The 15,320-nt window shown below is 41.7% G+C and overlaps 1 protein-coding gene across 1 annotated transcript in view; it reads right to left on the bottom strand.

The window, feature by feature from the left end:
• Positions 1–8,767, bottom strand: part of jade2 (jade family PHD finger 2) — a 55,766-nt gene extending 46,999 nt beyond the window's left edge. Inside the window, exons 1-2 of the mRNA XM_066716916.1 lie at positions 7,659–8,767; positions 713–776 (exon numbers count right to left, since the gene is read on the bottom strand). Coding sequence (XP_066573013.1) covers positions 713–776 — 64 coding nt within the window. The 5' untranslated portion in view covers positions 7,659–8,767. The remainder of the gene's footprint in view (positions 1–712; positions 777–7,658) is intronic.
• Positions 8,768–15,320: the final 6,553 nt, after the last annotated feature.

Here is a 15,320-nt window from a genome sequence, read left to right as displayed (position 1 = left end):
ATTAAGGTTACACTTGGCTCCAGGCTAGGGTTAGGGTTGGAGCCCCCAGTAATCACGACTAGGTTAAGGTTAGGATTGCGCTTCTCAGTTTAACTCGGTTAACTGAATCCGGTATCGATTTCTATGGGCTGAGCATCACATTTTAGTGTTGGCTAGAGTTGGTGTTCAGGCTGTTGTTAGGGCTTAAAATGGTGTACTTAATCTACTGATGTAGTACAATGATTTACAGTGTCAAGTTACAATTCAGTGTCACAGTTCAGGATAAATAATCTGAATATTATTATTTGCATATGTAAGATAAATGTTAGGATAAAATAAATAAAAATTTGAATTATTAAAATTTGGCAAAAGGCACATTTGAATGAGGGAGACAGCTGAAGTTAGAAATGGTATTATGGTTACATTTAGGTTGTCTTTAAAGTATCATGATGAGTAATATAATTGTGCACTAAAATTAAGCTTAATAATAAAATTAGGGTTAAATACAGTTTAGTGTAGTGAATGTATTGTTACAAGCTTCCAAAAAACGGTTTGAACATCATAATGCAAGGAAAGTGCTTTTTTGAAAAGTTGTAATTGCCAATTTACCAAATTGTCAAAAAAAATGCATTTAGAAATTGCAATGCAAATCCTAAATATAGCTATGGCAAATTTGAGTTGTAGAATTGCTATAAATATGAAAAATACATAATTCCATCGCTGGGCTACTTACTATCTGTGGTGTCCGAGTCATTGCTGCTAGTTGAGTATTTCCTCCTTTTCGTTTCACTTTCCATCTGTTGGGGAAGAGAAATAAATATTAAATAAATGCTTAGTATGAAGCTGCATCATGCAAATACAATTGCATTGATCTTTCACTTATGGAGTCCTAACTCATGCACGGTTTATTTTATTGTCACCGGCCACTTTCTCCCACTTATAAATAAAAGTAAATTTACCTCTCTGCCCTGCCTGCTCTGTAGCATTTATATCAGACATCTTTTCATACATTTTTTCATTTCTATTTACCTCTGTTGGGAGTCAAGCTATTATTACAGAAATTCAAAACAACTGAAATCTGTAGCCTGCAATTCTAATCTCTTGTTTCCAATATGCTCCCTGTCAAGCAGAAACACATTTCAGTCCTGCATGTCATATAAAAAAACAGAGCGAAATCCAGTGCAATCTCTGCCTTTTTGATTCTGGTACTTGGTCTGTGATTAAACATGGAAATGCAGGACAGTTTTACTTTGAAGCACTGTATTGTACAGAGACAGTAAAAAGTAGACATTGATGTGAAAAGATGCAAAAACAGACTAATAGTCACGATAACATAATTAAATGGCTACAACTTGAACAATGTTCTTTTAAAAAAGGTTTCCAGAATGGCCACCGAAATGATTAGTCTATGCGTTGCCTCAATTTGATGTAAACTTCGCAGAGTACAATAAATTAAGTGCTTCGAGAGAGAGAGAGAGAGAGACAAGGTACTTGCATGCCTTCTACGCACTCAGTAGTAGCTGGCGTAACATGCTTTTTGCTACAGCCAAATTGGATTACATTACTGTGGGTATTTGAGTCTGCGCAGGCCCCTCTCCATCTACGTATTATATTGTAAAGTAAATACAGGGCAAAAAAACTGGCAGCCTGCCTTGGTTTGTGCATGCTGGTAAACTGTACCAGATTAGTGGTAGGAGAACAAGGATGTGCCTGAAAATTGACCCTAATTCAAAGCCTGCTGATGGCTCACAGCAAACTGTACTGAGCTCAATAAAGCATTAGCCACTGGTAACGTTTACCTCGTTGTCAATCCCTGCCAGACTGTAGGAGACACCCCTCCCCTCCCTGTTATAGACTACATCCCTGTCTAACATTAACTTGTTTATTTTGGAGGCTGGTGTCACAAAAGACAAAAATACAGCTGAAACTTTGTCCAGTGCTTATGTAGCCCCTGTGTAGGCCTTGTTGATGCTGCAACATGACTGTCAGGCTGAAGGCAAGAGAGCAGTTCAGAGGTTTAGTCAAGTAGCATTTCATATAGGTACAATGCTTAACACCAACTGCAATGAGGTGGGATGCTACCTGGTCAAGTCGTTTTGGGAAAGGAGCTTAATTAACATCAAATAATTAATTCAAAATAGTATTTCATCAATTCCAGGGCCCCCCTAAAGACTGTGTCCAACATCATTTTAGCATTTTCACCTTCCCTGTATTAACCAAGTGTTTACTTCATGACCTTGCTGAAGGCAAATGGCATTCTTACCAGCCACATTATCCTGTCGTGACTGACATTTAGGGAACAATATGAGAAGTATCAGCCCTGTGGAAACAATATGTATTACTAATAGAAATGGTAGCTATATCTCAAGCTAGCGTGCCACCACTCAGCTGACTGCATTCTTTCCAGACACTCACACAGGCAGCCCAATACAGATACAGAAACACATGAGGATTTCACTGAAAAATATACCAGTGGTAAGACCATAATAGACCAAACTATGTAAAAAGATATCTAACAATTCCAGCTGGATCTTTAAAAAACAAAACAAAACATGAAGCCAACAGTTTTTTTTACTGTGAGGTACTGTAGATGCACAAACAAGGTATCCACATATGAAGAACAAAAAAAACCTGGCAGATAGCCCAGCTCTCCTTGTATTCATTCTTTTTATAGACAATCTTTCCTCCTCCCTGACAAATACTGTATAAAAGGCAGGTGATTCTGCAATGTGAGCAGTGCCCAGTGCAGTGTTAATGTCCTGTGTACAAAACAAGCCGGCAACAACAAGAGAGTGATGATATCACTCCAATTCCCATGGGACCAGGCTCCTGCTTTCACTTCACTAGCACAGAAATGACAATTGAGCTATTTTTGGAGATGGAGGCCGGGGGGGGGGAGTGCCAAATCACGGCATAACTGGCATTAGGCTTCTTAATGCATTAATATCCATCACAGCAGGAATTACATGGTAGATAATTGAGTGTGGCATCAGTTTAGCATCCTGAATGGAATTATCATTATCTATATCAAGGTGACTATAGCACAGGTGATGCCCACTCTAAAGAGACTTAATGCTCCAGCATGACAGCATGAAAGTCTCATCAGAAACTTCTTTACCCTGCATTAGTGACACCTTATCTGTAAAGGCCATACATTGTGCTGCATGTGTACAACTTCAGAGAGCATCCTGGTGATGCTTCAAACTGGGGTCTGAATGGGTCTGGCTGTGGCAAGTCTAACATCAGTCACAGACCGATTTGGATATTTGCTTTGCCAAAACAATAAGGAAAAAAATAAGAAAAAAACATTCAAATCAGAATTGCAATGACCCAGATTTTGTTTGCAAGCTATTTAGGCGTGTGTTTAAATGCTTTACACTGAAAAATGCTTCCCAATACACTACTGGATGTCACTATGTGTGAAGAAACAAAGTACTAGGCGTATTAGATAAGCCATTTACATGCACCTCCAATGGATTTCAGAGGAAACTGGTTAGAACATGCAATAGTTACATGAACTCAGGACACTGAAGAGGTAAGGGCAACCATTTATGGGGAACAAAGTGTGTTCTTAACCTCTGGGCTGCTGATAAATGGCAGTGGTAGGTTTTATCATGCACCTAAACTAAATATTATTGAAGGCAATTGAAAGATGGCATCATCAGTCTAGTAAAGCATCTGCTTTCTATTATTAAGTTTAGTCTGGAGCACAGACTGCGAGTCTGTTGCTCTATCCACACTGCCTAAATAATATGTGATCAACATGAATTGAAGCCATGTAATTACCACTCACTTCTTAGATAATCAAGGCGGGTGTTTAAAAGGGGGTTGTGTGGGGATATTTGCATAATTTCTTGCACCTGTGCTTTTTATTTGAATTTATTCAGCAGCAAGAGTTGAACCCTGATCCGTCTGCATTTTAGAAAGAAGGGTACAGTATGCTGCAGCCTTTTTAGATGTGAATGGCTCCTTAAACTTGAATCCCTGTGAATGACAGCTCCTTTGAAAAGTGCCCATTGAGTTAATATTGAGGAGCACCTCTGACAATTCTTGCCTTTTGCAGGAAATAAATAAATCTTATAATTACTGTTCCTCTACAGAAAATATCTTTATTGACCCAACGTTTAATTTTCTCTGCCACTAAAATAGTTGTTGATAACAGGGTCGAAATAATTTTGAAGCTTCACCCAGAAGTGCTGACAAATGAACACTGTATGCTTCAGACTGGCCTGAGAGTATGCCAAACCACACAACAAGAGAGAGACAGGATTAATACACTACTAACAGCTTTGATGCAATCATTAGTTAATTAGTAGACCGTGCAGGTTAATATGCATAAATCCTTTAGCTCAAACTGACCTGGCAGAAAGAAAAGAGATGAGCCATGAGGAAGCAATGGGAAGAAACCAGGGATGGAGGTGGGAAAGGAATGGACATTTAACTTCATCCTGAAGGGCAGGTGACTGAGGCACACAGCACTTCTCCTAACTGCTGCCAAACTTTCCTGAGAAATGCTCAGTTTTCCCTCAGCCATCCCCCAAAACACCTTGCAGTCACTACGAGGTGCATTTCTCCAAAGCTGCACGATTCTGATCAAAGCAGACTTCCAGAAGACGAGAACGTTGCAACAAATATCGTAAAACAAAACAACAGATGAGAGAAGCATTAGTGAGAACACTGGATACAGACTGTAACTAGGACAGTGCCCTTCTATTAGTGGGCTAGAACGGGAATTCAAACAGCAAACATGCGAGAGAGCCCTCATTTATCATGGTGTTTGTTCTCAACTCGCTGTGTTGCAATTGCACGGTGAGAGTCTTTCATATCTGAAAGACTACAAAATAAAACTAGATAAGAAGAACAACGTGCTTCAGCAGCTGTCTGCAGCGGTTATTTAACAGAAGCCACTTAAACAGCACCGTGAGAGCGATTTCCCATCGGAGTATTTAAAATGGGGATTTGATGCAGAACAGTTTTGCTGGTGATGAAAGAAAATAACAAAACAAAACAACACTACCCCCTCCAAAATGGCCTTGTGATATATACCTTCTGGGCAACTACAGAAGTGTTTTACGGCCTGGTTTGCAAATGGGGAATAAGTCATCATCTGTGCACTGAAATAAAAATGTTGCACTGAGTATCTACAGAGAGCTCGTCTACCCAGTAGTGTGACACTGTCCTGACGACTGCTTTAGTTAATGAGCGTTCACACTTCATGTCAGATAACCCATTTTCTACATTCTGCACATGCTAATCTGAGCGACACACGGGACACGCAATCCTATATGAACCTGAGCTGCTTTCTCCATGTGACAGCATCGCGTTACTGTGCCCTCGGTTTGCACCCTCTACACACATGAACTGAAGTGGCTTGTGCTGCATCGTGCGAGCGAGAGGAACAGACCAAAGCGGTATCATGGGCTGCAGTTCATTCATGAATAACACTCCCCCCTGTGGAGGAGAGCTGGTAATGGGATACAACTGCCCATGCTGGTGTCTTTGACCCTGTTCAGTTATTGAAAGGGGAGCAATTCCACTCAAGGCTAAATTTCCACTTCTTACGCCATTGTTCAAAGCTTTGTACAGCAACAGGACCTGAAATGACAGCTTTACACAGTACTTACTTAATCATTCAATACTTGGCAGTTTGTGGATAAGAGAAGAATTTAGAATAACCCTTTATTCTTTGTGCATTCAATAGATTGTCCCTATTTTGAAAGTGACGGTGCCTCTGAAGACAAGACAGTTTAAAGCGCCCACATCCTGTCTTATTTTGTGTTCCCATAGGGAGATCAGGGCTAAATGTCTTTTTAGGGATCTGCTAACGAGTCCCTAACAACTCAGTGGTTCCCAATCTAGGGGTCGTGACCCCATTTGGGGTCACAGCCCAAAGAAATGGAGTCACAAAATCACAGTGATTTTTGTTTAATGTTTTTTCTCCTGTTATTTTTCTAAATATAAAATGAAAAATAAGATTACATTATTTTAAACAGCTTAAATTGAAAGTAGAGACCATATTAATATGCACAGTAATGCATTATTTATCATAACTAACATGCCAAAGCATTTTGTGGGTCTGAGACAAGTCTGACAATGTTTAAATGGGGTCTCTCGGTGTACAAAGTTAGGAATCCCTGCCCTAACTGATTTAGTGATTGGTTTAATTGATCTGAGCTGTAAAGCAGTTTTTTGTTTTTTTCCATGTACCCTGGGAGAAATTAGCATCCACTAGTTGCCTATTCTTTTTTAAGTGTTTGCTAAGTTTAAAAATCTGAGTTCACTGTGGTGCAAACGCTGGCTCTGAACACTGTGCTTTCAGGTCTTTCTTAAGCCACAGAGAGAGTAGGCTCAAGATATTGAAAGTGCATTGTTTACATGAAAAACAAATACAGGGAGTGTCAAACTGATTGACACAATCGCACTTATAGCATAAACACGTTTAGAAACTTCCGCGCATGACACTTTAACCGAGCTCTAGTTAGATACCATGAGAAGCTAATCTAAATGCACACAAGTGGAGAGTGATGGAGAGGGAAGCACCCAAACCACCATCGAGCCACAATGATCACCTACGGCACTACAACGAACCGTGGAAATGATAAAATGATCATTAGAAAGGGCAGCGTGAAGAGAAATCGCACATTTGCCCATGCAATTCCTAAATTGGCGCCACACTACTTCTAGAAATGATTATAATCATGCATGGAAATGGAACAAGTATATCAATTAACACACACATTCACCCACAGAGAGCTACTGAGACGCCTGACATCATGGGTTTACAGTGCAGCAGAGGTGCTAGATACAGATTAACCTTTGCAGCGTGTTGTTATTACAAGGCATGTCATGCGCAGAAAAAGGACATCCGACGTCGCCGCCCGCTGGGAGCCCCGCCCCCGCCACTCTGCGCGCACAGCCCTCACAAGGTAAACACCAGCCACGCCCCCTCCCGCCAGCCCCGCAGAGCACGCAGCGCAGCCCGTCTCAAACCCCGTCTCTCTCCCGTGCACCGCAGGCATGCATGGGGCACAAGCCATCATGGTCACCGAACTGCACCGGCTTGCAATACAGAAAAAAAACTTATATGCATCATACGCCAGAAGGGTCCATGCCCGCTCCCCCCCCAAAAAAAGAAGAAAACACCGCACCCCCGCCGCAAATAACCCAGTCCACTAATGAAATCCCCATTGCAAATCAAGCGTCCATTGATGTGTGCATTTACACCAACGCCACAACGCATTTTGTGCACGGAGCTCACGACCAGCTGAAGGCTTGGCACAAGTTTGCCATCGACTTTATACTTCCTGCCAGCAGCACAGCCCGTATAACACAGATGCAAACCTCCATCCGTGCCCAAAGACATGCCACTCCGACCCGGTCCTGCACTACTACAGACGCCGCCGTGGTAAACAACACCACCTCGGCGTTTTACAACACGGCTGTCTCCCGCCGTGCGGCGCAACTCGGCGAGTCCGTCTTGAATCACAGCCCCGCGGCGACGCTGCTTGCATCGAGAACAAACAGCAAAAGTTAGTCTAAAAAGTGTCTCCCCGCCCGATCGATCAGAAACATCTGACCTACATGCGCCAGAGATGCGTCGCCCGCTCCCATGCCCAATGTCTCTGGTGTGCTCCCTGCAAACGCGGAGTGTCGGCGGCCAGCATGCACAGGAGGGTTACCTTGCTTGCAGGCTGCTCGTCGGAGGCAAGGCGTCCTCGGATCCGGAGGATGGACGATGCTGCGGGGTTAGGAGATCATTGGTAGCCGCTGACATGTACGGGTAATTCTAGTATAGCGATCCACGCTGGGCAGTGACAGCTTTCCCAAGAGTCGACATAAAGTAAACTACTCCATGGATCAAATCCCCATAGCAGGCAACCCCCCAAAAAAATGTCCAAAAAAAAAACAAAAACCCGGAGATGGCCGCCTACGCCACCACTTCTTAAGTGCATCTATCTTTTTTTTATTTTTAGACTTCGTAGTAGCGATCTCGTCCGAAATCCCACGGATGGTCTGTGTGCGTCTGCTTAAGCATGTCGCATTTTCGGTAGCGATCCGGATCCAGGAGGGTCTCTGTCTCAGGATCTCAGTTGGCGATTTCACAGCAGATTGCCCTTTTTTTTCCCTTCTTCTAATCATACAAAAAAAAACAACTGTCGGTTTCAATTGCAGTATACAAGTCAGATCAGGTTAGTTTCGCAACGGTCTGCTACCAAAACATTTCTCTCTCTCTCTCTCTTCCCCTCTCTCTCTCTCTCTCTCTCTCTCTCTCTCTCTCCCCCTCTCCCTCTCCCGTGTGATTGCACAGGCGTATACTGGCTCTTGCAACCTTACAACAAAAATAAGCTCATACTTAAAAATCTTTTGGCGCCATATTAATGACGTACTTTAAATTTGCCATTTCTCCTGCGCCCAAAAGGCGTCTCGGATAACAGTTTCTAAACGCCGCCGACCAGCACAGCCCGCACGACGGCCAAGGGAGGGCGGCCGTCTCCTCGCCTGTCAAGTTTCTTTCGGGGAAAGTGACACCGTTTCGCTTTCCGTCGTTGTTTTAAACGCGACGCGGCCGGCCAGGGAGGACCGAGCGGCGGCTGCCCGGCCCGGCGGACGTCTCTACGATAGGACGGTTGTGTGGAGGCGTCGTTCATTTGACCGAATCGGCTTGTTTTCAGAACCCGGAGAGACGGCATCAGCGGCGCTGCTTTTTAAAGTTTATTGATGTGTTTTTTTAAAGTTTGACCAGAGCCGACCAGAACAACTGAACCCCCCCCACCCCCCACCCAGTAAGAGTCCAGTGTCAGCTGGTGCTTTTTCTTCCAGTTTAAACCACACACTGGCACTGGCACTGCTTGCTGACCCGGCGCAGCCCTGGGCATACTGGTCGCGTCCTCGCAGTGCAGATTTGCGCAGTTCTGCGCATTTCTGCGCAGAACTGCGGAAATCTACACTGCGAGGACGCGAGCACTTGTCACTCCGGACTTGGTTTTGATGGCATGGCCAAGTCCTGCCAATCTATTTTAATACCAGAATAGACAACATAATACAATTAAACAATCATCATCATCATTAGTAGTAGTAGTAGTAGTAGTAGTAGTAGTAGTAGTAGTAGTAAGTATATGTCACCTTAGAACACAAACTCATTTATAAAGCTTGTGGATAATTTCGTTTTTTCACACAGACACTATTAAAAATTGGTTATTTCTGAGTTGAACTTTCTGTCTGCTGTTATTCTCAGTTAGCGTTGACCTTGTATGTTTAAGTATAGTAAAATCATATGATGATGATGACTATTATTAGTATTATTATTATGAATGGAGAGATTGATAATATTAATATTAATGATAATCACCATGCTCCTTCTTTCATGTCATTGTTCCTGTTCTCATCTTCCGTAGGATTTTAAAGCTGATGCAATTAAGAGGACCCATGTTCCAGTGTGTAATTGGCGTCTTCTTATCTGTGATGCTGGGAGACTCTTTGCATATGCTACAGTGTGGCTGACAAGGACATTGTAGGTTCTTTGGCACAGAATCAAAGTGCTGTGCCAAAGACAAGGAGTTATCTACTGGTTTAGAAGCAGTGTGTAGCCCAGTATCAGCCATACCTGTTAATGGTATACTTTTATTTGCTTTCTTTCACTATAAAAAGTACATTTGCATTAAAAAAAAAACAAACACAGAAGTCTCATGGAGTCCTACACTGGTGTACAGCTCATATCACTACACTACTGTGCGTATTTATTTATCTGCTTATTTTCTTTTCTCATGAAATGCTCAGTATAACAGATATAATATTTGATTTCTTACTCAATCTCGAGTAGAGCACCTTATATGTGTTTCAGATCCAGATATTTCTCAGGTATTTCTCCAATATTGAAAAAATGTCATAAAAAACAGAATTGACGTTAATTGTTTGTCTTTTAATGGAGAAACTGAAATTGATCCAGAGGCCTTTGCCCCGATCATGACACTGGCAGGTGCTTGACATGCACAATTGAGCATTTCATAGACTACAGACCTGTGACACAGATGAGGTGATCGAAGGCTGCCCTCGGGAATTCTCCTTCTATGTGTTTTAATCAAGTGGCTTTTTTGGAGCCATTGACTTAATTCATTGTGACATACACTCACCTAAAGGATTATTAGGAACACCTGTTCAATTTCTCATTAATGCAATTATCTAACCAACCAATCACATGGCAGTTGCTTCAATGCATGTAGGGGTGTGGTCCTGGTCAAGACAATCTCCTGAACTCCAAACTGAATGTCTGAATGGGAAAGAAAGGTGATTTAAGCAATTTTGAGCGTGGCATGGTTGTTGGTGCCAGACGAGCCGGTCTGAGTATTTCACAATCTGCTCAGTTACTGGGATTTTCACGCACAACCATTTCTAGGGTTTACAAAGAATGGTGTGAAGAGGGAAAAACATCCAGTATGCGGCAGTCCTGTGGGCGAAAATGCCTTGTTGATGCTAGAGGTCAGAGGAGAATGGGCCGACTGATTCAAGCTGATAGAAGAGCAACTTTGACTGAAATAACCACTCGTTACAACCGAGGTATGCAGCAAAGCATTTGTGAAGCCACAACACGTACAACCTTGAGGCGGATAGGCTACAACAGCAGAAGACCCCACCGGGTACCACTCATCTCCACTACAAATAGGAAAAAGAGGCTACAATTTGCACAAGCTCACCAAAATTGGACAGTTGAAGACTGGAAAAATGTTGCCTGGTCTGATGAGTCTCGATTTCTGTTGAGACATTCAGATGGTAGAGTCAGAATTTGGCGTAAACAGAATGAGAACATGGATCCATCATGCCTTGTTACCACTGTGCAGGCTGGTGGTGGTGGTGTAATGGTGTGGGGGATGTTTTCTTGGCACACTTTAGGCCCCTTAGTGCCAATTGGGCATGGTTTAAATGCCACGGCCTACCTGAGCATTGTTTCTGACCATGTCCATCCCTTTATGACCACCATGTACCCATCCTCTGATGGCTACTTGCAGCAGGATAATGCACCATGTCACAAAGGTCGAATCATTTCAAATTGGTTTCTTGAACATGACAATGAGTTCACTGTACTAAACTGGCCCCCACAGTCACCAGATCTCAACCCAATAGAGCATCTTTGGGATGTGGTGGAACGGGAGCTTCGTGCCCTGGATGTGCATCCCACAAATCTCCATCAACTGCAAGATGCTATCCTATCAATATGGGCCAACATTTCTAAAGAATGCTTTCAGCACCTTGTTGAATCAATGCCACGTAGAATTAAGGTAGTTCTGAAGGCGAAAGGGCGTCAAACACAGTATTAGTATGGTGTTCCTAATAATCCTTTAGGTGAGTGTATATGATGACAGGGGGTTGAGTGGCAGACATCAGGAGTCCTAAGATAGTAACATAGTGAGAGCTGCATGCATCACCACGGGGCAGTCATGATAACAGCACCCATGAGAGGTACATACCAGACATTTGCCGCATGGATGATAATAAATATTGGCTTCTGCCAAAATGTGAGTTGTTCAGAAAACAGCCATCCCCGTAAGAAGGGAAGCAGGCCTATTTCTGATTAAATTACCTTGATTTCTATCATCATCAGACACCCAAAATGCACTTGTTCTTTCTCCCTTACCTTCAACAAGAATCAACATACACAACATAATGTGATAACGCCCTACTCAATTGTGTTTTTTTAAAGATAGAATAAAAATCATTTAGGACACATGATCTCTTCAGAATATCTTCAAATCCCCAAAAAATACATATTGCATTAATTTCTATTAAAAATTGTAAAATTAGAGTATCTGGACTATCTGCATTACAGTACAGAAATTAAATGCAAAAGATGAGTATGGGATACAAGTGTGAAATGGCCTGGTGTTGGAGACATCCCCCCTGGTGGTAAACGTGGGATTTTGCAATTGCTCTCTGCTCTCTGCTGAGCCTAGCTCCTACATCAATTTTATTTTTGTTTTTCAGTCATCAGTGCTGCCACTTTAAAAGTATAGAATTAAAGTTCAATTTTTAGCTTATCCAGCACCTTGTCTATGCTATTCACAATCCCATTCATTAAAAGTAGCATCTCAATGATCAGATGCCATGTGCCAGTTGACTTAATTTCATATTTCATAATTTTCCCACAATTATGGTGCAATTTCTTCAGACTTGCTTGAGGACAGCTCAGGACTGAGCAGCAAGGAGACCAAGGCCTGCTGGTAGACATCTTAGAAAAAGATCATACAACACGGACTAGTACTGTGGATGGGTCAGTACTTAGTCCTCCAGGCAGGGCCATGCACAGACATTTTTGAGGGCAGGGGCTCAAGCAAAAAATGGGGCACCCTACATTTCCGGGGGGCAGTGACGGGGGCACTTTTTTGCAGGGAAAAAGGGCAGGGGCTCAAGCCCCCTCTGGGGTATATCTGTGCACGTGCCAGTCTCCAGGAGTATAACCCACAAGACCACAGGGAGAACAACCAAGGCCAGACTCCAACCTGGGTCCAGGGGGCTGTGAAGCAGCAGTGCTATCCACTGAGCAGTGCCACCCCATTATTGTTGTTGTTGTTGTTATTGTTAATAATAATATGACTATTAATCAGTTATGTCCAGTACAAGTAGTCCAGATCTGATCCTATTCTGGAGTTTAATAAACACCTAATATTTTCATTCAAGCAGAAAAAATATATTTTGCTAGCTTGCGTACAGAGGCTGTAAAAGCACTTCTCAGCCCTTAATGCTGCTGTCAAGGGCAGTTCTATTTCCTTGGCTCATGACCAGATTGCTGTTGAAAAGGGAACCTGCTGTCTCTATTACTCCCAATTACAGTTTTCTCCTGACTAAGCATACATTAGATGACTCATCAAAACTCAGACATTTTTTTGCTCCTCCAACCAAAAGATATATATATTTTTTTGTCCCCCCAGTGCATATTTCATGTAGACAAGGTGTGGGAATAACAATTGTGCATTGACCAATGGCCATTTGATAGGCAAAACCCACAAAACCATGAACAAAACACTGCAAATTGAGATTGTCAAGTGAATTAGCCATTTGCATTTGATGCAATACTTTGTAATAAGCTCTGCGATATTAAACATCCTCCAATTGAAGTAACATCTGACATATACACATTGTATAACAAAAAAGTGGAATCAAAAGTCGGTTTATGATGCCAGGTAACATAAAATCATTGACTCAAGACACACTTCTAAAACTGTAATTAAACATTTCAAACTTCAGTAGTATATGTTGAATAGGGATATAGTTCAATGTTACATATGTACTGCCAATGCTTTCTTTGTTCTAGGCTAATTACATTTATATTGTCTCTTGTAGTTGGTGTATCCTGGAAAATGACCAGGCTTATTCATTCCAGGAGCTGCCTTGTGTTTCTCCTTTCAATCCACAAACATTAACAATGCACTTGTCTCAATGCTTGGTCAATATCAACAGTGCTTCACAAGAAAGCTGATTTTCAGGCTCTGCATTACCAGGCCTTTTGCATATTCAGGTGATTAAAAGAAAGTGAAGGTGTAACCTATTATGTTTTCATTGATAAGTAGTAGAAGGTTGTTTCTAACACTAAATTAAATCACAACAGGGTACAGCTTTGCACTTTGTGAATTACGGTTAGGTGAATGTTTTGATTTGATATAGGCCTAAATCTTACGAAGCTCACATTGTTTTGTGTAAATATGTCGAGTTTTTTGTTTTGGGTCGTTTCTTCCCCCTGAGGATGTAGCATTTTTGTTTGGGGCCAGTACAGTAAACTGACAATCAGTATGCCAAAAACATTGACTCACTCAGGAGTTTCAGCTACAGGGTGATTACCTGTCTCCTAAAAACTATAATTTAGGTAAGCCCATAAAATCAGAAGAACAATATTGCCCCGAATAGCTTCTAAAATAGTACAATGCGACATGACAGATCAAATCCTTTCGGTGAATTATGATTTAAAATAGTGTATAGTGTTGCAGAAACGTAAGCTTCCCAAGGATGTGACAGAAAGGCATAAGTGTCATTATCTACCATTTAATCACACAACATCGGCTTATGGAAGATTTCTACATTGGTGTATTGGATAGAGTTGTGTTGTGTACTCCTGAGCTTGGACTCTTTTATTATCTACTCAGGGAATAGCTGATTTAATGTTTTAAAATGATTTTTTTTAGGGCTTTTTGAAAGTCATATCTGCAATAAATGAGCTGCAGGCCACTAATTATACAAAGATGCTTTGTTTTAATTGTGAAAGATTGTAATGCAATATGCTCATGTTGCTGTATCCTGAAGTTCACAAAGTAGGGCAGGAACATTGATTTATTGATAGGGTGTGTGTGAACTCACTACCTCCTACACTGAGCAAATTTTTAGCAAGTTGAAAATAATAATAATAATAATAATAATAATAATAATAATAATAAATTGTGTGTATGATAAATAGTTTTTTCTTTCCAGTAACTATACCTCCTGTGGTTAAGTACAGTCAGAGTGTGGGCTATTGTAATTTACATTTAAAGAACACAACAAAAACTATTTCTTGATGTGGGTGTTGATGGACAGAACATATCCAGAACTAGAAAGGGCAATTTGGTCTGTTAGAGCCCAGTCTAACCTTGCTGTTCAGAGGTGACTAATGAAAGGAGCAGGGAAATCATAACAATCTTCTAGATGTTGCCATTGTCCTTTCTTGATTATACTGTCCATTTACTCTGCTTTGCCATGGTTTCCCATCACCTGTGTGCTGCTTTTCCAGACTTTCCGTGCTAAACCACATTCTACTGTGTTTCTATCATGGCTATACTACCATAAACCTCCTTAATTATACGACAACTGAAAAACACTCCCTAAGTAAACCAAAAGGCACTATATTTCCCGCTGACGAATGTACAGTGGGATGCTGGATCTGCAGCTGCTTTCTGTCAGTCCTGCTTCTGAAGATGCTGTTCAAACCTGTCAAGCAGCAGTCAAAGTGTGAGGGTGGTCTAGATCTTTGTGAAAGGTGTTCAGAAAGTCAATCTCACCTTACAAGTCCAGACATGTTCCACAGGCTCTCTGTTCTAGAGCTGCGAGCAGAGACTCCCTCTGAGAAACACCCCGTCTCGCACATACTTACTGATCATCTCTGGGACACGAGTGGAAAAGTGGATATTTTCAGAGGGGGTGACTCACTGAAACATGACTGCTCTAATTATAAGAACTATGCTTTCTGTCGGAATCCCTCATTTATCTTCCAACTAGCTGCAGTCACACTATACTTAATTTTTAATTGTAGTAAATATCTTGTTAGTTTTTATTTTAAACATAATGAGCACTGTACATTAAACACTGTAGTAAAGATCTCCATT

The sequence above is a fragment of the Amia ocellicauda genome, chromosome 11 (genome assembly GCF_036373705.1).
Source record: "Amia ocellicauda isolate fAmiCal2 chromosome 11, fAmiCal2.hap1, whole genome shotgun sequence".
NCBI classification, from domain to species: domain Eukaryota; kingdom Metazoa; phylum Chordata; class Actinopteri; order Amiiformes; family Amiidae; genus Amia; species Amia ocellicauda.
The sequence above is the reverse complement of the archived record's forward strand: the minus strand, read 5'-3'. Positions and strand labels throughout refer to the sequence as shown.